At 40.2% G+C, this 24,497-nt stretch overlaps 1 protein-coding gene across 1 annotated transcript in view; it reads right to left on the minus strand.

Annotated features, from left to right (window-relative positions):
• Cngl (Cyclic nucleotide-gated ion channel-like) overlaps positions 1–24,497 on the minus strand; it is a gene marked incomplete at its 5' end in the record, with an annotated part of 316,907 nt that overhangs the window by 73,040 nt on the left and 219,370 nt on the right. Inside the window, 4 exons of the mRNA XM_090368676.1 lie at positions 3,012–3,152; positions 3,579–3,829; positions 7,820–7,916; positions 9,273–9,356. Of these exons, the coding sequence (XP_090224802.1) occupies positions 3,012–3,152; positions 3,579–3,829; positions 7,820–7,916; positions 9,273–9,356 (573 nt within the window). The remainder of the gene's footprint in view (positions 1–3,011; positions 3,153–3,578; positions 3,830–7,819; positions 7,917–9,272; positions 9,357–24,497) is intronic.

Below are 24,497 nucleotides of genomic sequence, written 5' to 3' on the forward strand. Positions count from 1 at the left end.
ATTTTGTTTACAAGATCACACAGTTTGTTTTGTTTCTTAAATTACAATTACAGTATTGGTTTCTCTTTTTATTTGTACTTAAAATGCATTGCGTGTTTACATTTGCCCTAAAGCTTTTACACATTCGGTGCATATGAGAAATCATAATTTTATCTCGCTTCGTTTGCCTAAAATCGGTTGGCTTCGGATTTTAGAATACGTGTCGAGGCAAATTAGGGAAAGAGGCGTCAGAGAGTGTCTGTAAATTTCATATATTTTATGCTATTTTTTTTTCCCGGCAGGCTTTCTCGGTATACGCGCAAAAGAACAACGGCCGTACATACAGTAAGAAGTGTTTTATCGTATGTATTGTGGCCCAAGTATAACCTTAATGTGTAACACTTCAAACAGTAACCGACCAAGTTTCATGCAGTTTCCATAACGTCTTTTTTTTTAATTACAGGCTAAAATCAACAAAGCTTTTTGAATTAAGAAAGATGGACAAAAACAGCTACTATGCAGTCATCTAATATTTGGGGGAAAAAATGGACTAACATTGGGAGGGATGCCCCTTCCTATTCTATGGTTAAGAAGTGGGCAGCAGAATTTAAGCGAGGGAGGAAGAGCCTGGAAAGCGACCCACACTGTGGAAGGCCTGAAACGTTCCTCACACTGCAGAAGTTGTTGACAGTGTGCATGATATGATGATGAGTAATCGACGAGCGCCTTGGCCATCTCATCTGAAAGTGTATACCACATAATAAGAGAGGTTCTCGCTATGAAAATGGTGTCAGAAAGAGGGATCCCAAAGTTGTTGACAGCAGATCAAAAATGTACGACAGTTGTCAAGTGAATATTTGGATCGTTTTCAAGCAGATCCAGCAAATTTCCTTGCAAGATTTGTGATCACGAATGAGATGTGGCGATTCATTACTTTTAGCCAGAGACAAAAGAGAAGCTCATATGATGGAAATAACGAAAGCCAAGTCGATTCCTTTTGCTGGCAAGGTGATGGCATCAGTTTTTTTGGATGCTTATGGAGTGTTGCAGTGTTGCTTGCAGATTACCTTTAAAAAGGCTAAACAATCACAAGAGCATATTTCTCAGACCCTGTGAGGCGTTTGCATGAAATATGAAAGGAAAACTCCCCGAAACACTGAGCAAAGGAGTCCTGTTCCAGCAGGACAACACGCCAGGACAGTGCATGCATTCCTGGATGCCCAAATAAAAATAAAAAATAAAATTTTCTTCGCAGTTAGAATCAAAACATTGACTCCAAAGGTATGTTGAAAATTAACATGTTACCAGACCACTCAGATGAATCTTTCATACTCAGGCCACGAACTTTTCAAATGCCCCCTCGTATTAACATCATTCGCTAGTAAACTACACGCACTCGTGAACCCCAAATAGATATTCTCCGATTACGACAAACAAAATGGCAACCATCACTTCGAAACTGTCTCCACACCTGAATTGGTTGCAGTGGGGTTTTAGGCGCATTAGCAACTTAGGCCACATTGCACCCTATATAATAAGTCTGTAAATTGCGCACGTTCTGTGGTCCATGTGTAGGTCGAAAAATCCGAGTTTCCGGTTGAAAAAACTATGCTACCCTCGCCTGAGAGCGATTAACTCAGCAACCTTGTGAAAAATACCCACAAAAAGTCTTCACGTCATTGGCTGGATGCGAACTCAGATTTTTTCCAACCGTTGTGGGGAGAACGGTGATTAATGCCAACTGTGCAACCCATGAGGGCGCAACGAAACTGCTTTAGTCTTTCTGATACAATAACGCTATAAGGTGTAAATAAAAGCAAAATCTGTGAAACTTTCCCTGAGAAATAGTTTTCTTCATCAACATGTCAGGACGAAAAACTCGAGTTTCCTGTTGAAAAAAAAAAACATGCTACCCTAGCCTGAGAGCGACTAACTCAGTAACCATGTGAAAAAGACCCACAAAAAGTCTCCTCACGTCACTGACCGGATGCGAAAACATTTCTTTTTATAAGACATTATTCCCATAGCAAAACAGAAATGATCCCTCTTATACGCGTTTAAATATTTATTTCCTTCAATAAATCGTATTCCACATATTTTTAAAATAATATAATGGTTTTTTTTTTTTAATATTTTTCGTGATTTGATGGCGATATTAATTTTTAATAAGCCCAAAACTTCACAATAAAGTTCGCTGAGGATCATAAAAAATGCGCATCCGAAATGTCACAATTTTGAAATCGATCCGATTGGAATCCTTGTGAGAAATTTAATCTAATATAACTCTGATATATTTTATTTTAATTTAGTCTAGGCTAAGAATTCATCAAAAATGACAGAAGCACAACTTTTCTTCACTGTCTCATTGACTTATATAATTTAATATAAGGATATTAGGTTGACACTTACGCTAGGCTTTATTTCACAAAATATGGAAAAAGACATTTTAATTTGTATGTGTTTAATAATAGGGAAAAAATTGTAGCAATGGACGCTCTATTAAATTTATACTTCTGAAAGCAGAAAATGCAATGATAGAAATAAAAACTCTAATTATACCACGAAACTAAATACTGTACATCAAATTTTTACAACAATCACCTTTCTTCTTTTATTTGATTTTTTATATTTTGGATTTTCAGTTGGTTATTTTTGGGAATAGGTGTATAACCTAATGTTGCATACATTTAATGTATTTAGTTTCATGCCAGTGAAACTAAATACATTAATACATAACCACCTTTGTCCTAGTAACAGAAAAAGGCATTTAAATCGATGCGAAACACTAGTGACTGGGATTTCTTTAATATGAAGTAATTATTTCTATTTTACTTTTTCCATCTTTTTATAAGAAAGAAAGTCTAGCGATACATTTCTAGAGAAGAAAGATGATGAAATAATGAGTCTTACATGTAACGAGAAGATTAGAAAGTGAAAAGAAAAGGAAATTGCATCGGTTGTAGCCTATCATTATACGTATTATCTTTTTGTTCGAGAGTCGTGTACTCTGATAATAAGAGCACAAGAATTACCTCATTAGTGTTCTCAGGGATCCCTGACGCCTACTATCTGTCGGTCGCACGGCAGGTTCTTCCGTCGAAGGAACTTCCGTTTCGTTCGATGATAGTTGCTTCATTTCTAGTTGAGCGTCCAAATTCTCACCATCTTTTCCTCTGCGGGAAAAAATAGAATTAAGTGCTGCCATCTATTGACAACTACAAGAGTTAGTTTGAAATCTGAATGTGTTATGTTATAATCGATCCATAGTATACATATAACGTGCCAATGTCAGTGTGTGTGCAACATGCCAATGCCAGTATATTTCACCTATTAATTTGGTTAAGTGCTCACTGGGTTTTGTCATGCTAACTTGGAAATTTCTTGCACAAAAAAAAAAAAAAAAAGAAGCAAGAAGCCCTATTGCTTTTAACTCAAAATTATCTTCGCCGAGAAGCTCTTTTGATAATTAAAGTTGTATTTTTTTTCCTTTATATTGACTTAGATGAAAAAAAAGAAAGAAATAGAAATCTGAGGGGTATCGGGAAACGGGCGAGAGAGAAAGAGGGACGTGTAAATATATCCCTAAACAACACACTTACGCCGGGGTACTTCTGCTTCTTAAAATTCTTTTCAAATTGCGCACATCGTATTTCAACTTGCTGACAGCATTTTTCGGTCTCTGGATCAACGCTTTGTTGTCGCCATCTCCCACCACTTTCTGCCCATCACCTCCGCCCTGAGAACGACGTGTCGACGTAACTGTTGACGATGAGTCGTCCTTGTTTTTCCCGACATTCGCGGCCATCCGCGCTTCCATCAGCCTCTTTCTTCCCATTGTCTGTAGGATATCCTATAAAAAAAAATGAGATTGGTACTGACATTTATAGCGAGTTGAAATCGTTTTTACGCTTATGTGTGCATTTTGCAAGAGGTATGAGGAATTTCGAGGGATTGAAAAAAGAAAGAGTTGCAATAACGTGGCTTCGAGGCAGTTAAGAATCATTCTTTGCGTCAATTTATTTATAAATTAAAATACGGCGAACAATTTTTTCGTTTTCACGAAAGTAAAAAGTGGTGCAGTTAATTCTTCTTACTTCTTAGAAGAAACGAAGTTAATACAGAATTTAATTAATTAAAAACTGTTAGGGAATCTGTTGCAAGTGTGCACTTGCTCGCATAGACACATTCACTTTATTTTAGCGTTTGATGTTGCTCTACGAATATGGAAAGGTTGTCGTGGCATTGCAGTTCTTCTATGGGCAAACTCATTTACGCAACGCACTAATAAATGCTGTATGTATGTACACTGAGTAATCACTGAATTTCGACCACATATTTAATATTGCGTTTGCCACCGTTCGCATGCATAACAGCCGCTATTCGCCTAGGCATTGACTCCAATAGACGTCTGAAGGGTTCTGCAGCCTGATGCCTTCAAGGATTTCCATACTGTCGGAATAGATGACAGTTGCGTGTCCATCTGCCTCGCTTCCCGTTCAGAAAGATCCCACAGGTGTTCAATTGGATTGAGGTCAAGCGAATTTGGAGGCCAATTAAGATGGGTGATATCTTTACTGTGTTCCTCGAACCACTTGTGCACAGTGCGGGCCCGATGACAAGGCGAATTATTGTCTTGAAAATCCCGTTTCTGTCCGGAAAAAAATGCAACGTAGCAGAGTACACATGGTCTCCTAAGAACTGCTGGTAGACCACACCAGTAAAATAGCCCATACGCACCAGGGGTCCTAGTTTTTGCCAGCAAAACATGCCCCATATTAAACAACCACGTTCTGAATAGTGGGCACCATGAACGATAGGTCCAGGGATTCGTGTTGGCTGCGCCACACACGAAAACGTCCATCGGCGTGTTGCATCAGTTATCACTCGTTCCCAGTCCTCCAGTGTCCAATTTGCGTGTTGTTGACACCACAACATTCACCGTCTACGACGATCAGCAGTGAGGAGAGGTTATCTTTTGGGTCGTTTGCTGTGGAACCCCGTACGTCTCAGTATGCGGCGCATCGTCATTTGGGACATTGTTCTTGCATATCCCATATTGTTTTGAGATATCATCTGTCTCACAGTGACCTGCCGCTGAGCCCTTACAACGCGCTACACCCTTCCTCACCACAAACATCCACCTTGCATAATCCTTTACAGTTCTGTCGGCGGGAAATGGTTTGACCCGTTTGATTTCGTTCTTTGTACACTTTAACCACAGTGGGTCGTGAGAAATTGACATGTGCCGTTTCGATATGGAAGAACCCGACGCATGAGCTCTCACAATCATGCCCTTTTGAAATTCCGTGATATCTTTACTAGATCCCCTGACTGCTACTTTATCTTTTTGACTGCACGGCCAGATACAAAGTACCACTGCTCTAGCGTATGAAGCTGTTCGGATTTTTTTTTACTGCAGCATAGTCCATTACGGATGGGTGTGGTCATAATTCAGTGATCGCTGAGCGTATGTATGCATGTATTTGCGTTAAGCACAAAAGCAACTAAGATGCGTTAGTATTAGTATAATTAGGCTCAATGGTTCAATGCACTCACTTGCCGCTCCCTTAAGATTATAGGGTATATTCCATCAACCCCAGGAGCCTTATTGGCCTGTAGGCTCGAAAGTTTTTTCATTAAATAATCTTGCGAAATTTAAATATCATTAATTACATATTTTTCAACTTCACTCCCACAATTTCCTATTGCCACAAAAGGTTTTTCATTTGTAAATATCGATGCAAATTAACTGTTGAGTTCATCTGCAACGGCAGCTGGTGTATTTAATACTATCCCCTTTCCCTTACGTAAAGGTCCGATCTGGTTTGTCCTGCTCTTCTTGGCATTTATATATGTGAAGAATTCCTTAACCCCCCCTCTTTGCTCTGCTTGCTAGTGATTTCTCATAAACTGCCTTTGCCTGTCAAAACTTTTCTGTGGCTCTATTACAGATAATCTTGTAGCTGTTATAGGCTTCAGTACTTTTTATTGCTCTGTAACCTTTCCATGCCACCATTTTCTGCTCAAGTAATGTGGCAACTTCACTATTCATCCAACTTGGAGCCCTCCTCGTGGAGTATTTTTTTAATGATAAATACGCATTCAGTGCATCTGTGATTAATGTTTTAAAAGCATACCACAGTTCAAATGTATTCATTCTCTGCGCGATATCTACCCAGTTAATAGAGGTCACGTTGTACCTTAAGGCATCGTAATTTCCTTTTCTGAAATTAAAACCCATTCCTTTGCCTTTTACTACTGCTACCTCTCTCTTCATCATTCACCGTAGAACTCCGTGATCACTTCCTGCTACTGGTTCCTCTACTGTCAGCCCTCTACAGGGCTGACAGTAGAGGAACCAGTTCTTAGCGTTTTCTAGCGTTTGTAAATTGAGTGTATTCTGTGGTCATTCTGCCTCTTTGTTAAACGAAATACCCGAGTTTCTGGGAGAGAAAAAAAAAAAGAAGAAAACTACGAAACACTCTCCTGAGAACGACTAATTCAGCCACGTTGTGGGAAAAAAAAAAAAAAAAACTATAAAAATTCCTAGTGGCTGAACCGCAAATGCTACTGCCGTCACAATGAAACTGCTTTCTGCTGACTGTCTAAAAATATATTATTTCATATCCAATAACATCACGTGCTTTGTTGCCTTGGTTACCTCGGTATACACCGCTGAGCAATGGATTGCACAGCAAATCGATAATAACCCTGTACTAAAGCCTCACGACCATATATAGCTTCATAGGTTACTTCGTTTTATTCAGAAGTACTAAAGAGAATGAAGTGAATGCATGTCGACATGACCTAAATGAACATTTTCAGTTCTAACAGTTTTTAATTAAATTCAGTATCAGTTTTAAATAAAAGTTTGTTGTATTGCAAACTGCGTTGCATTTTAATTGGTTAATCCTGTATATCGTGTCGACAAGTTGCGCATATTCTATGGTCGATCTTCCTGTATTAAGGTAAAAATTCGAGTTTTTGGGAGAGAGAACCATGAATCCACGCGCGAGACCTACTAATTTGGTGTTGGAGTGAAGGCTCATAACCCCCGTCCCCCCGACGGCATTTACCCACGATAGCGGTTTGGTTCCCCTAACTGATAGGCGTAAGAATAATTACATAAAAATGCGCGTGTGCAGATATTTCTGTGATCCAAACGCAGTTAGAATTATGTGAATAATATATTTCATTGTCAAAAGCTGAAGTTAGAAAATACAAAAACGTTCCATAATATCTTAGTGATCAGTAATATTCTTTCATCCAGTTATGACGCATTTCGAATCTTCTATGAAATTGAAATATTAAAACTTTCTCAATATTACGAAAGCAGTATCGATTGCAAAATCCTCGTACATAGAGACTTATGCTTTTATTCAAACTCGGTAGAGAAATTGTTTTTATATCTTCAATAGATGGCGCTGGAATATCTTAATACCATATGCCTTAACTTTAGCTTCTCTTTCACCACATTTTCTACAGTAACCGATCTCGGCGTTTATATATTCTTTTCTTAAGCATTGGCATCTTTTAAAATTCCGCACACGTTCGTGTTTATTCTGTAGATTCGATAGCGACGTATTTTATAGGTCTGTTTCCTTGGCAACGAGTGACATATCTTTTTTCCCGAAAGTCCACTCTCGAGGGGTATTAAATTTTCCGCTGTCGAAGAATATTTGCGGCATGAGTAAAGTGATTTAATTGTATTGGAAACTGTCTTACGCAAACTCAAGGATAGAGAAATATCAAAGAAAAACGCAAGATGCACTGACGGGTGGAAGAATCCCTCAATACAGAGGATTTCAGTCGTGTGCAATGAAATCAAAGTGAGAGTTACCTGAGCTTCGGGATAATCTTTCATGGCCATCAGCACATCCTCTCGAGATAGGCTAAACAACTCCGCATATCCAACTGACCTGACATCTGCTGTTCTCCTGATAAGCATACAAAATATGGGGGCGTCGTGTTATTGATATCACAATTTAAGAATTAAAAGCCGCTTAATTTAATCATTATGGACATAACTGAATAAAGAATGTGGTGCAAAATTTAGAGCTTACAATAAATACTCTGCTCGACAAAACAACAGAACACGTAGAAAACGTGGTGTAACTCGTGCAGCTTGCGATGCAGCGGGACAAAATTTAGCACGGTGTTGTACCACAGAATAACGATGAAATGAGAAGACAAACCCCGTACAGTTTTAGGGGTTCTATAAGAATTACCAAAAAGGTCACAAAACAGAAGTCGATACAAGATCCTCGAAAATATGGTCCCCCTCCAACAGGCCTGACAGCGGTGAACCATGCTCGATATAAGGGTGTCTATAAAATTCTGTGTTGCAACAAATCCCATTCTTCAATCATCGCAGACCTTAGCTCACCAAGTGACCGAGGAGTTGGCTGTTGGAGTGCGATGCGACGCCCAAAGGCGTCCCCACACATGTTCGATCGGATTTAAGTCTGTTATCCTTCTGGCCACGGCAGTCATTGGATATCTTCAGTTTAAAGATTTTCCTCCACCACTTAAGCTCCACGTGCAGTGGCGTTGTTGTGCATGAAAAGTGGGGTTCATGGCACCAGTTTTGACGAGCTTTGCGGTGGTTTGAGGTTAATGGGATACAAACCACTTTCTTATTTACGTTAGAGTCCACTTGAGTTGAGCCTTCTTAACAGTCAGGTTTGAAATATTTTCACCTGTGGTCGCAGCAACCTCAAGAGACACTTGACAGGACATCGTAGGGTTCTGTCTTGTTGTTAGAGCCAGATAGCGGTCAGTTCTGGTTGACGTAGCCCTCGGGCGACCTTGGCTAGTTCTTGAAATGATTCCTGTCTCCTAAAACTTCTTTTATAGTGCCTAGACGACAGTGCGTGGCACATTAAGTCAACGTGCCACCTCCGACTGCCCGCCTTAAAGTCGTCCAACGGACCGTCATCTGAAAGAATCATGTAAACAACAATGATTTGCCATCCTGAGTACTGGAGATGTGGTTATCGCACTGAGCAAGAAAAAAAAAAAAAAAAAAAAAACAAACCGGGAATGAAGTGATGTGGTCGCAACCCTTGTCTTTATAGGCATAAATAATTTGCATAATATGCGGCTCTGCAAAGTGGTAGGTCGATTTCTAGTATTGTTTTTAAAATTCATGAAAAACATTTTGTTCTCTTAATTTTGTCGAGCAGTGTATAAGATAGCTGCACAGGCCGAATATTGAAAGAAGTCAAAAGTTATTAGCAGTATTAATCATGATATACAGTGATTAATACTGCTAGTGTTTTAGAATGACTCACCTGTTGAATCCATCCAGGTTAAGAATTCCAATTTCTCCGAAAAAGTCGCCAGCTTTCATCTGGGTAAGAACCTTTCCTGTTTCACTAAAAATAAAAGTAGCAGTTAAATAAGGCCTTAATATAACCCATATTGGTTTCTTTTATCATATTACACCAGACTGCTTTCGTTTTATATAAAATCCTATAAATAGGACACTTTTCCATTTAGCTAACTATATATGAAATTATCTATTACGCTAGATTAGGATTACTTGTTATTATAGAGTGCTCCGCGATACAATAGCCAACCTTAAGATGTTAATTAAATAAATAAATTTTAATTGTGAAGTACAGACTTACAACACAATAATCCCATCATGGCGACGAGAGCCAGACAAGCTTCAGAAAAAACAGAATCAAATTCAGCGTACAAATACAAAACAGAATTAAATACGGCACACAAATACAAAGCAGGATACACAAAAAACAGCGTACATTCAAAAAAGATACAATTACAGTATACAAATAGAAAACTGAATAGAAATACAGAATACAGCTTAGCGATAATTCAGCAAGGCTCCAGTGATGACAGATTTGAACTGGGGATGGGAGCATCGTGATCTTCTTTTAGTAGATCAGGGATCAAGGGCTTTGATAAAGTTGTATCTGTCCTTGTTGCTTATTAGCATGTCAAAGCCGGCGTCCACACAGTTCAGGGCGGCGAGCATCTGCTTGGGGAGGAATATGTCTGTGAGTGCAAGCCTCTTGTGGTGAGCCACAAGTGCAGGTAACGACCTCAGGCTTGGCTGTGGGATTTTCTGTTGCTTACAGTTCATAAATGCTTATTATTTTTTTATATTTATTTATTTTTTCCTCCCTGGTTTAATTTGGCCTTGTGGAGAGGGAGGATTTTTATTTATTTATTTTATTACTATTTTTTTTATTGTTATTTACTTATTTTTTATTTTTCTTATTTTATATATATGTTTTTTTTTTTTTTTTTACTGGCAATCTAGTGAGTTACTAGAATGAGGGATACTGGCACCAGGATAATTAGTATTGGCTGCTTGATGCGGGATTGCAATATGTTTTTCCTTAAATGGAATGGCAGGTTGTTTATTTATTTATTTTTCCTGGCTTACTTTGGCTATATGGGGAGAAATTTTAATTGAATTTATTTGTTTGTTTAATTATTATTTTTATTTTATTTTATTATTATTTTTTATTTATTTTACTTATTATATTTATTTATTATTATTTGATTTTATTTATTTTTTATTTTATTATTATTTTTTAAAATTTATTTTACTTATTATATTTATTTATTATTATTTAATTTATTTTTTTTCATTATTTTATTTTTTTTGCTGGCACTCGGGATTGGGCGGCCTGGGTGCGGGGTGTTGGCACCCACCTGTACAGCACTACCACAGGTGGGTGCGGGATTGGTGCCTATTCGCACAATGAGAGTTTTAGTAGACCCAAGTTGAAAAACGTGCCTGGAACCAGCTGCCCAGGGATGACTGCTTCCTGGTGGTGAGGTGGCCTGAATATAATGTTCAGGCCATCTGTAACATTCATAGAGTACATGTTTTATTATACAGGGTGTCCCAAAAATATTGGTACAAACGTTTAGGGGAGGTAGGTAACACCTAAAGGAATGTGAATCGCATAGGAACCCATAACCGGAAATGTCACCGTAAGTCGGTACACGGCGCTGTTCATCAGTTCGCTAGGCACCTCCGTAGCCAGGTGGGAAGGAGCAGCAGCAGTGCGTAGCACACGCTTCTTGATTAAACCGGGGTTCGAGCCCGTCACCACCAAATACGGAGGATGCGGAAAGGTCAGGGAATGACCACCGCATATCCCGGAGCAATATGGCCTTAGTTGCTAATGCTCCTAAAAATCAAATAACAAAACAAAAACATCAGTTCGCGAGAGGGAAAATTTCTGGTTTACTCATTCAAGCAGTAGTCGCTGCACGAAGAGCATGCACCGATATACCAACTGTGAGCTGGCAGACATGCACCTAGTGTATGGATTAGCAGAGGGCAATGGAAGAGCCGCTCAACGAATTTATGGAGAACGCTTCCCAGACAGACATGTACCGGACCACCGTTTGTTTGCGCGTGTACATCAAAATTTATGCGATTATGGGTCATTTAGAGGTAACAGGAGTAGTGCGGGCAGACCACGTTCGAAGCTAACTCCCGCCAGGGAAGAAAGTGTTTTGAATGCCGTCCAGAATAATCCTACTACCAGCACACGTGACGTTGCCTCTGCCTTAGGAGTGTCTCGTTGCAGTGTACAGCGTGTCTGGCACGACGATTCCTTACACCCCTTTCATCTCCAAAGGGTTCAGTTACTGCTCCCCCAAGATCATCCTGCAGATGTGGCTTTTGCACAGTGGTTTCTCCAAGAAAGTGTTCAAGACTTGAATTTTCCAGCCTATGTTTTGGTCACAGAGGCCAATTTAACTCGGGGAGGCTTATTCAATCAGAACAATGCTCATGTGTGGGCTGACAACAACCCACAAGGTGTGTGCCCCCATGCGGCACAACATCGCTTCGCAATAAATGTGTGGGCAGGTATGGTTGGTGACTGCTTAGTCGGCCCATACCCGTTACCATCCCGCATGAACTCCGCTAAATATCGGATCTTTCTTGAACAAGTTCTACCAGGGCTACTTGACAAGGTTCCAGCAAATGTGAGACGCAACATTTGGTTTCAACATGACGGGACGCCTGCCCATTATGGAAGGTGTGTTCGTGACCATTTGAACAGGCGTTTTGGGCGTCGATGGATTGGCCGTGGTGAACCCGTTGCCTGGTCTCCACGCTCACCTGATTTATCGAGCCTTGATTTCTTTCTGTGGGTTGCCCTCAAATCTATCGTGTATGAATCGCCTGTGGAGACGGAAATGGATCTCGTGGCGAGACCCGTCTGCGCTGCTGCTACTGTCAAAGAAACTCCAGGTGTGTTCGACCGTGTCCGCCAATCCATGCTGCGTCGGTGTGACGCATGCATCGCGTCTCATGGTGGAACCTTCGAGCATCTGTTGTAACATTATGAAATTTGTGCACCCATCTCGTTCTCCATTGTTAATATGTCAAATAAATGTTTGCCACTAATTACTGTCTTGTGTCATTTCTGCTTCTTGTGCCTCTGCTACTACTTTCCCGTGACGTTTCCGGTTATGGGTTCCTATGCGATTCACATTCCTTTAGATGTTACCTACCTCCTCTAAACTTTTGTACCAATATTTTTGAGACACCCTGTAGTTCAAGGTGGATTTGGACGAGAGTCTTGGGGCCACCATAGAACAGAAACAAAGATGATGTGGGATTCAACAAGAGCAAGCGTTCCAAATATTGGGAGATGATATCTGGCCTGCGAGGAGTTTGGCTGTGAAGACCAGCCTCTTTTCCACGATCAGGAACTTCACCCTCGGAATTTCGAGTGCTTGTGCCATGATGGTGGTTGTAGTAGCGGGAGGCAGACGAAGTTTGTTATTGGACCATTTCAATAACCAGTATTCAGCGGTGTACACCCGCTTAAGGTTTGTAGGTGCGGCTGAGGCCCATATTTCTGCACCATAGAGAATGGTGGGGTAGATCGTGGAGGTGATGAATTTTTTTTAACACTGAGGGGATGTCGGACGTGTAGGAGCTGCTGCTTTGCGATTCACCGTAGACGAGAAAATTTGGTACTGATTTCGTCGATCTGGTTGACAAAGGACTTCTTTTGATCAAACGCCAAGGTCTGTGTGCGAGGATACGTTTGGTTTGGTACTGCTCCGAGTGGCACATTGAGTAGTGTTGGAACGGATTTAAGGGAGAATATAACCTGAGCAGATTTTTAGACTGAAGCTTGCCAGGTACAATTCAAGATCCTTAAGTTGGGAATTGATCCTGTTGCTGAGCTGAATGGGATTGTCACCAGGGTTAATTTGCGTCATCAGTGTGAGGTTATCAGCATAGCATAAAGACCGTTCATGGAGGCAATAATGGGCACGATGATAGCCGTGAACAGGACACCCCCCCCCCTGCAGCAGTAATGTCACAAGATAGGATACGTTGTTCCCGATGGAGAATAAGTGTTCTGTGACAGAGCAGAGATTCCAAAAAAGCACAGCATATCACCTTGAATATGAAATTTCTCCTTAATTAGGAGCAAGGCCGGGATAGACACGGCATCAAAGGCTGCACTTACGGAAATATATGATTGCCAGCTCAGCTTTTTGTTCGAATACTGAGAGGATGCGTTCTGTGGTGGCTGCCAAGTTAGTGATTGATGATTTTCCTGGGATGGCATAGTGGATTTCAGGTGGTTTTGTCTGGAGGATTTTTGGGTAATTGTAGGTAGCAGAGCTTTTTCGAGAGTTTTTAACACACTGGAGGCAACTGAGATGGGTCTGAACTGGCTGAAGTTTGTGGCAAATTGGTTTTTAGGGATGGGGTACACTCTCTACTTATTCCATTGGGGTGGAAAGTAACGCTCAGTGGGGCATCTGTTGTAGATGAAGAGGGTCTATGATAAATGTGGTCAAGCATTTGACCATAAATTGCGGAATTCCATCCTCCCTAGCAGTGACTGTTGTACGAAGGGAATTGATGGCAGGTATGAGCTCTTTTCGTTATGTGGATAGTCCCTAGGACATCTGAAGGGTTTTCATAGTCAGGCTGGACAGCTGTAGATGGGACTGTGGTTGTATTCGAAAACATGGCGATGTGTTTGAGCTATTCATGAGGATCAAGCAGTTGATTGAATCCACCATGTGGGGCAGCATAGAATGGCTTTCTTTTCCTGAGGAAAGGAAAGCCATTCCGATTAAAGTGGGACCTGGCACGGGAAAAGGCGATTCTGTCTTGACTGACTGTCATTCGTAAGCTTCCATTTCTTATGTAGGACTTGTTTCTTTTTGAAGCTGTTGTTGAGGTCAGGAGTCCATTACGATCTGGAACGGGAAATCACTGTTACTCGTTTGGTGGCAGCATAGTCGGTGACAGATTTAATCCAGTTGGACATGAGTGTCACTGCGAGGCTGAGGTTGCAGTCAATGAAGACATCCCAAGGAATGCAGGATGCTGCTTCTACACAGAGTTGAGGATCAAGGTATTTAGGTGCTGTAACGTATTTGACTATTTTGTTATCAGGTATGTTAAAGTTTGGTACCTCCAATGACCACGTCAAGACTATAGGCTGGTGACTGGACAGGAAGAATACGATGGGATCATCATCAGCTGTACATGTTGTTGAAGAAAAAGCGAGATGCAGTAGATTCAATCCCCTGGTAGGGTTCCCATTGACCTGTGTCATGTCGATGGATTTGAAGAGCTCACAGAGCCTGATAAAGAGGTGATGGCAATTTGGAGGCAAGTTAAAATCGCCGCAAACAAGGTGTTGTGCAGATGGACGAAGATGGTTTAAGAGCCAGTTCCCCAGATCTTCAATAATTTCAATTGTAGGTCCTGGGAGAATATACGGAATAAATATCAATGTGGCTGGAGTGGAAACGTAGCCAGACTATAATTGCTTCAAAAGCTTGAATTGTGGTTGAGGTCGAATGCTCATAGGAAAATAGGGAGGTGTTATACAGTATGGTTACTCCCCAGCCTCTACATTGCTCCCTGGAGGCAGACAGCATGTGATAACGAACAACAGCTGAGCAGAAAAGTGTATCTTGATTAGGTTGAAGCCACATTTCTGCGAGGCAGACCACGTCAGCGACCTGAGAGAGGAAGATCTGTTCTGCTGAATGTAGTTTATTCCTAATGGACCTGATATTTTGGAAGTACACCCTAATGAGAGGTATTCGACGAACTTCCGTCCTGACTGGAGGTGTCCTGAGTTGGCATGTTCGGAAGCGAACGGCACGACTTCCTAACGTGAGATGGATCGAAATTTGATGAGGACCAACACACAGAGGACTAAGAATACTCTTATCATGGTAGGGTGGAGCTTTAACTGTGGGGCTTGGCAGAGCAGTGAGATGAAAGGAAGACTGCTGAGATCGCTGGAAGTTGTCCGGGGATGAGTCGAGTCAGCTGTGGGTGGTGATATTAAAGACTTGGTTCTGGTGCAAAGGTGAGATTTGGGGAAGGTGACTGGTTTTCCTATTATAGAAGGGTCTAATAATGGTGCCGATAAGCCAGATAGATTCAGTTCCAATTAAATTGAATTAATCTTGTGCGCATTCAACCCTGAAAGATGCGCAGTGGGAATTCCAGGTGTGAAGTTGCTGCACCTTTAGTGGGAGGTTTAGTTGATCACATAGAACCTCAGCCACTTGATCTGCTGTGGTATTTGGGGCTAAACGAGATTTGAAAATCCCACTAAAGGGTCCGGACTTCTTCATCTGGGAGGCGTGTGGGAAGGGTGCAGTTTGGAGTTGGTCGATGTACCAATCCGAAGCCATTTACGCGAAGCTGGGCTTGTTCGTTGGCTCACTCTGAAGGTTGCATGGGATAGAATGGGTATTCAGTGGGATGAACTGGGAGTGGAAATTGTAGTGTGGAAGAATCCACTGGTTCGAATATTGAATTAGCGCCGACACTGAATCCCAGGCCTTGTGAAGATGAGAAGTGCGAGTGAGGTATGACAGGACAGGCATTGCGAGATATGTGAGAAGTTGGATGTGAAGGTGGAAATAATGATGACTTTTGCATAATGGGCACAGAGGTAGATAATCCGTTATTGCATATAAGAGAGTTTCTACATGCGTTGCCACTGACCGTTGCTGGGGACTGCTTCTGTAATTGTGAAAACCTCTCTTTCAGTGATTAGTGATTAACATCAGTTGCCCTCTACAGGTTCTTCTTGAGCGTACGTGAATGATGGGCTTTTATGGGTGGTTTTTGCCCTTTATAGAGGCTGGCTAGAGCGAGATGGCTCTCGACGGTGTTCAGTGTTTGTCCGTTTTTCAGGTTTTTTCCTACCTGGAGCTTATGACAGAGGACTGGGTCTTGCTTTTTTGCTACATTTGGGGAAGACTGAGACTGTTATGGCCTTTGGGTAATTTTTATATAATTTAAGAAGAAAGTCTGAATTCAGAAGGTTGGTGAGTTTACTCGAATCTGCTAGCTTACTCAGTTCAATCTTATTGTAGATATAAAGGAGTATAAATTTCATCTCCTTGTTTTCTTTGTGTAGCACTGTGATTTTGTCTTGTAGCTTTGCCAGTTGTGCTTTTGTGATTTCATTAGATGATTCTGAGCTGAAATGATATACTATATGTATCCCAATTGAGTTCAAGTATTACAAGCTATGAGCATTTCTTCATTGTTGCCAAAACGTGGGTGAATGAAAAGGAGTGTATACACCGATGAGCCAAAACATTATGACCAAAGAGTCGTTATGCAAATCGAAGCAATTGCAGGTGAACTACGGCGCGTGCGCGGGTTGGGATACGATATAAAAAACACCTGATACTAAGCTCCATTAATCAGTGTTACTCTTGTTCTTCAGATGGGAAAGGCAGCGGACTTAAGCGAGTTTGACAAAGGCCAAATTGTTAATGGCCAGACGACTGGGTCAGAGCATATCCGAAACTTCACGGCTGATGGGAAGCTCACGGTCAGCCGTGGTTAGTACTTAGCGTAAGTGGACCGAGGAGAGAAAACCCGCAAACCACCGACGCGGTATTGGACGACCACGGCTCATCGATACTCGAGGTGAGCAAAGGCTCTCCTGGATGGTATGTGGTAAGAGAAGGGCGACTCTGGCGCAACTCGCCGGTAATTGGAACACTGGTGATGGTAGTAATGTGTCTCAACACACAGTACATCGAACCCTGCTGAAAATGGGACTGCGTAGCCGCAGGCCGCTCCGAATGCCCATGCTAACCACGGTTCACCTACAATGTGCACGCGAGCATCGAAACTGGACCTTGAGTGATTGGAAGAAGGTCGTCTGGTCCGATGAAAAACGTTTCCGGTTGCACCATGTGGACGGCCGGTTACGTGTGCATCGTTTACCTGGGGAAGTGATGGCGTCTGATGCACCGTCCGTGGGACGAAACAAGCCGGTGTGATGCTTTGGGCGATGTTCTGCTGGGATACCCTGGGTCCAGTCATCCATGCGCCAGGCACTCTAACGTCTACCACCTACCTAAACATCATTGGTGACCAGGTACACCCTTTCATGGCAACGGTCTTCTCCTCTGGCAGTGCCGTCTTTCAGCAGGATAATACGCCATGCCACACCGCCCGGATTGTTCGAGACTGGTTCTCGGAACATGAGGACGACTTCCAGGTATTTCCCTGGCCTCCAAATTCCTCAGACATTAATCCCATCGAGCATCTGTGGTTTGTGTTGGAACATCAACTCCAATCTGCGGCATCTCAACCATGGACCTTACAGGAGTTAAAGGATCTGCTGGTTACGTGTTCGTACCAGGTACCACAAGACACATTTAGAAATCTAGTAGTGTTCACGCTTCGCCAGTACGAGCTGTTTTGGCTGCATGTGGAGGACCAAACTATTATATTTAGGACACCCGAATAATTAATTCATCTGCCATGCTGTGTCTTATGTTTGTTAATTGCGTGAGTTCTATGGTCGATTTGTCTGTTTGCTGGACTAAAAACTCCAGTTTATGGTAGAAAAACCTTGCTATCTATGCCTGAGAACGACTAACTCAGCCACGGAGTGTAAAAAGCCCATTAAAGTTCCTTTTCCACTCGGTGTGTGGAGGACGGTGACGATACTGCTGTGCTACCGCACAGACGCATGTGGAGGACCAACATCATATTAGATAGGTGGTCATAATGTTTTGGTTCATCCGTGTATATGTGTGTGTTACACGCCCGAGAAACTAAGGCTATGAGGTTTTATCTTCCCCAAATTTTGGGAAGATAAAAACCACGCGACCCTAGCCTGTGGTTGACGAACTCAGACAAGTTTTGAACAAAAAAAAAAAAAGAAAAAAAGAAAAAAAAAGAGAAAAAAAAAAAAAAAAAAGATCCCATAAATATTCCTCGTCTCATTGATTGAGATTCGAACTCACGCCTTTTTGCATCCGGTAAGGCAGGACAGTGATTATAATCACTGCGCTACCGGCGAGGGCGAATTCATAACCACTGCTGAATTTAATAGTTTAGAGTATGTGACAATAATGTTTGTCATACAGCACACAGTTTAAAAAATACCACCAAGAGTATTTCAGAAAATGGAGTGGAGAAGCAGACGAATGCATTATCACGAAAGGGGTAATTTTCTGGAGATAGACTAAGACTTACGGTTGGGGCACTCAGATTAGCATTGTATTGCTCGATTGATTAGAAGACTGATTTTATATCAATATACTGTATTAGAAATCCCACACAGGAGAAAATACTCTTGACTCCATTTTTGCCAAGATTGAAGTAATATTGAGAAATTTGCATTAAGGAACCATTAACAAGTAACGATAAGAGATAGCTGTTATGAAGAAAAAAAGAGAAGGGTTTTAATTTTCGAAAGGGTAGGTATGGTGCCACTGGGCATCATTTGAATTCTATACAATGGGAACAGTTGGTGAATTCCAGAAGCTAATGATCTTTTGATACATTAAGCGTTATTGTACTGAGCTGAAGTCAGTAACAGAAAAGAAAGTTGCGTGATATTAATATAAATTAAGAAGCGACACTGAATATTACGTCAAGTATAAATTAATCCGCAACAAAGTAAGAAATGTGAAAGCAGACTTTAGAAAAACATTGGCAAAGAGGGGCAAAGGGCAATAATAAATATTTTTTTGCTTATTAAGGAATGAACCATGTTGGTCTAGGTCTATTACAGGACCAAATCAGGTTAATGACTTTAAAAGCGTGCTGGTGAGTTATAAGGCAGTGTTCTTTTAGGCATATAAATAATAGTTATCGAGAACTGGACACCCATGTTATGAATGAAAATTCATTAAATTAAAAATTGCCACGATTAATTTGTGAAAAAATGTACGAGGAGCTAATGGGATTTATGCAGTGGTATTGCAGGAAGAAGCAGAAGAGATTACCCATATCCTCACTATTATAATGCGTGTTTCTCTGAACTCAGGTGAAGGACAAGCAGATTGGAGACGAGCGAATGCTTCTTTAGTTTACAAAGGTGGTTTCAAGGATGAAATGGGTAATCAGAGACCTGCAAGTTTAACCTCTGTGGCAGGAAAAATCATGACATCCGTGAATAGAAATGTAGTACAGGACTAACTGGACAAAAATTAAATTATACGAGAATATAAATTAAAAGCTTGGATTTGTTGATGAATATGGCTGTCATATTCATTCCATGGATTTGTTAATGATTATTCATATTCATTTTTGCTTTGGCTTGATAAAAGAATCCCAAAGTAGATTCGGAAAGGGTCTTCTGTAAATAAACAATTAGTTTAGCACACTGAATGTTCCATTTGTAGGGTATCTCAACATTACAGGCGTCAGTAACTAAACTGTTGCTTTTAAAAACGTGCAAGTTAAAATGTTTTATTAATTTAATCAAATTTAAATTGCAGATTTTATGTTTCTTTTGCAGATGGCAAAACTAGAGGCACTTAAATTAAGAATTTTCTCTTTTAGCCAATGGGAATTAATTACCACCTAATCTTGTAGAAATGGAGACCTTAGGTAAATTTCAGAAAGGGGTGGTTCTATTCAGATACTTGAATAGAGCCACGCAACCGTTTTTTAAGGCTCTTGCTGAATAATCTTGGCTTCCTTGCATCGATTTGTCTTTATTGGCTGCCACCGCTCTATGCACAGCATTGCTGGTTTCCCGACTTTTGAATAAATTCAGCATTTAGGGCTAATGATTCAATAGCTAGCGTATGGGGCTAGAAGTAATAAAAAGGCTGCAGGTTTGATCTCGTAGCCACGTATAATGCATGATCCACTGTGAATGGCTGCGCCGAAAATTTGGCAAACCTCTAATTCAGCTTTTACCAGTGGTAGCCAGCCGTTTTCCTGCAGCATGCACTACGTTAAACCTGGGAACAGATAAAATTTGGAAGCAGAAAAAATAAAAACGTCGTAAACTCTTAATTCGGTTAATACTTTTCTATAAAAATAGTAAAAAAAATCCTATACAAAAATTTTAAGGTTGGGCTCTTAAACTACGTAAAGGACTTTTATGCTAAGTGTTTGAAATTTATAAAATAAATTCAATAAGGGCTACTAAAAAATGTTCGTCCCTACTTACCTGGTCAAAATAACGTTTACAGTCGGTAAATATGAGCCGTACCTTACTGTCATGTTAAAACCCGAGTCATAATTTCTGACAAAATTGGAATTTAACGTTGGCTGGAGTAGCAGATTCCTAGAGTGGCACGTTTGCTGCAAATTGGTCACCCCTAGTTTATGCAATCCCAATGAATATGTAAATTTTGAGCCTCGACGTCTCGAGAATAAGCGGAAATTTATTATTTACTTATTTATTTTCTGGTGTGTATATTAAGTAGCACCATTCATGATTCCATGCAAACGTTTTTCTCACTGTCTGCGATTTTTGCTGATACCAAGTGAAAAAAAAACAATAATACCGTTAGATTCAGCACAAAAAAATTCTTATATACACATTATTTTAATTTTGTTACATAGTGTTTTCTGTTGGTCTAGTACCATATATACCAGATAAAGTGAAACGTACCAAATATAAAATTAAAATATTCGATTTATTAATCATTATTTAATTTCTTAATCACGTAGTACTTCAAAAGCAAAATGGCTAATTAAACAAGGAATAGCAGCGATTCAAGACAAAAAAATATTCATAAATTATGTTTAAAGATGCATCTTTCCCATTCTTGACTAGCAACTCTAGTCAAGAAATTCCTTTCGCTAGAATATTGGGTTCTTAGATGGATGAATAGTAAATTTCGTTTTCCCCATACAATATTTAGGCAACAGCTTTATGAGAACTTGAGCACAAAGCCTCTTCAACAGATGATTAACGAGTCTGGAGTCATGCTTCTTGCAAAGTTAAAATTACTTCTTCAAGCGATTCACCAAACTTAGCCAACATAATATCTGCTCCCAACAGAGAAAATTCAAGAAACCAACAATTCAAATCAAACTCTCCAAGCTCAAATAAATGGACAGTGTTCCCCAGTGCATCCCTTCACTTCAAAAATCGTCATAACATAGATTGCAAAAGGATACTCAACTCTGAAATCTATAGGAGTCACATTTCCAATCAGATGACAAGAAAAAAAAAACACTAGCCTGCCTCAAACCCAGTAACTGCAACTGAAAGCCAACTGTGCTGTTCTATAAACATTTTTAATTTATTCATTGTATAATTCCTATTAAATGTAAATGTTTATATGAACTGTGCTATGTATGTATTTGATATTCATCTTTTATTCCTTTATGCCGATTTTCTGCCCTTAGCCATGTGATGTAATGGGCTTGCTGTATAAAATAAATAAATAATAAATGTAAGTAATAAATAAATGAATATTTATTTATTACTTACGATAGTTCCGTAATTACATTAGAGCAAACTCGATGGCTGATTATACAGAAAATAAAAAATACAAAATTGACATTATACCATTACATATCGCTTTATGTCAGTTCTTGAGAAGTTAAGGTGGCATTATACATAAAAGAAAATATGGAGAACTATATTTTAAAAAATTGCGTAAAGCTATGCGTATTAGAGAGAAGAGTGGAATCCAAGAATGCCAATAGCAGATATTAGTGTTCAACATAATAGGCTGGTTAATAATACTGGAAGGAATAAGTATGAGCATTCTGAGCTATAACTAAACAGAAACCCCTAAAAAACTAATTAATAAAAATTATTAACATATTGCTAATTATTAGTAAAAGGATATATTGAATGGTATATTTTGATAGGTGGAATAGGACCAGGGTATGTCTACCAGGGACAAAAGTTGATGACGTAGAGCATATATCATCTTTTAAGGGCACAAAGGGTGATATTGTTGTACACGTCGGCACTAATAACAAGACTAGGAGATCTGCGGACTTACTTAATGGGTACAGGTCAATGTTGAAAAAAAGTCGCGAGTTAAATTTGAAAGTGTCTGCAATTCTATCCAGACATGATAGGAGGGAGTACATGATGAGAACCATGTCAATCAATTGAGATTGTTTCTGCAGGGATGGGATACGCTTAAATAGAAAGTGTGCAACAATATTTTCTGATGCTATCGAGGCAGTGTTAGGTGGGTCGGAAAACTGTTAGCTTGGAGGGATTCACAGACTAATAGATTAAAGGTAGCCACAGACAGAGGTGAAAGTGATTATTGCACTGCTTCTATTCGAATGAGCAGTAGCCTACAAAGCGAGGTACTGGGGATTTCAAGGGCTACTGAGAATCATCATGGAACAAATAAATACATGGGCTGTGTTAGAGTAAATAAGAGTAAGAACAGGTGCATGTATACTTGCATGTACACCAATTCTAGGAGTAAAGTAAATAAATTTGATGAATTTGAAGTGCTGGTCAAGACATCAAAGGCGGATACTGTTGGGATATCAGAGACGTAATACCACACCGATACAAGCAGTGGGGAATTGGAATTTTGGAAGTACAATGTGTACAGAAGGGATATACAGGACAGGATGGGAAATGCTGTTAGTTAAGAAACACAAAAAATCTAAGGAAGTGCATCCAATTGACATTGGTGGACAATGCAATGTTGAGTCCGTGTGGTGTGACATAAGCACTGGGAAAGGGAAAATGAGTAGGTGTGTGTTATTGGCCTAATGAATCTGGTGAGTATAATGAGTAATTGTGCAGAGAAATAGAGTGGGCCGGCAAATCAGAATGTCTTGTAATGGGGGATTTTAACTTTCCAAAAATTGACTGGAACTTGTGGGTTGGTCACTCGCAGACTAGCAAGAGTTTTGTGGATTTACTGGATAACTGTTTTCTACAGCAACATGTTCGAGAGGCAACCAGAGGGAGTAATACTCTTGATCTGATTATCAGCAGTGATTATTCATGCATTAAGGACCTGCAGATAAAGGCACCACTATGTGGCAGTGATCACAGTGTACTGATGTGGGATTTACTTAAAGATGTTAACTACCATCAAGGCTAAAGGGAAGGGCTTTTGTTTTCGTAAAGGTGACTACTGTGGTCTCAGAAAGTTTTTAAATTCTATACAGTGGGACCGACTGATGACGTTACCAACGATGAATTCTAAATGGGAAGCCTTCAGGGACTTAATCTTGGAGGGCACTGGGCTTTTCATATCAAATAAGAAATACTGTTCAATGTTTAGGCTTAAATGGATATCGAATGAATTAATGTGGCTCGTGGCAGAGAAGAAAAATGCATGGGATGCATATAAATTATCAGGCAACACAGAAGCCTATGGTAGATATAAGCTAGTCTTTAATCAAGTCACAAAGGAGGTCAAGCAGGCGAAGGCATATTACGATAAATCTTTGGCAAAGGATGCAAAGAAAAACAGCAAGACTTCTTTACTTATATAAACTCTAAAAGGAAGGGAATGCATCAGATTGGTCCAATTGATATCGATATTTCAACTATTGATGATCCTGCTCAGCTAGCTGACAAACTGAATGAGTATTCTGCATCTTCATTCACATATGAGGAATTCTTTAGGGAAGTGGAGGAAGTAGCTTATTAAACTCTTAACAGGAAGCTTAATAATCTTAATAACTGAGAGCAAAATGGAGGAGAAATTGTTGAAGTTAAACATAAGAAAGGCACTTGTGGTCGATGGGTTCTATCCAGTTATATTAAAGGAGGTGGCAAAGGTAATAAACAAACCTTTAACCATAATTAAGAGAGTATCCTTGGACTCAGGGGAAGTCCCCACGGGCTGGAGATGTGCAAATCTGACCCCAATTCACCAAGGGGGATGAAAGGACGACATGAATAATTGAGACCTGTTAGTTTAACTTCTGTCCTGGGAAAATAATGGAGTCACTGGTTAAAGAAGCATTGCAGGGTCATCCTCACAAGACTGGAGCAATAATTCAGACACAGCATGGGTTTGTTTAGGTGAAGTTTTGTCTGACAAATTTGAATGGATACTATGCTGTATTCACAAAGAAATTGGATGCAAAGAATAATTTTGATATCATATACTTGGATTTTAGGAAAGCTTTTGATACTGTGGCACATGGAAGATTACTGTACAAATTGGAGCAGTATGGCATTAAGGGCAAGTTGCCACAATGGATAAAAGGACGGTTGAGTGGAGTGGAGTGGAGTGGAGAGAGAGAGAGAGAGAGAGAGAGATTACCAATGGACACTGCTCTTCATGGA

The sequence above is a fragment of the Mastigoproctus giganteus genome, chromosome 1 (genome assembly GCF_048544385.1).
Source record: "Mastigoproctus giganteus isolate SK-2022 chromosome 1, ASM4854438v1, whole genome shotgun sequence".
NCBI classification, from domain to species: Eukaryota; Metazoa; Arthropoda; class Arachnida; order Uropygi; family Thelyphonidae; genus Mastigoproctus; species Mastigoproctus giganteus.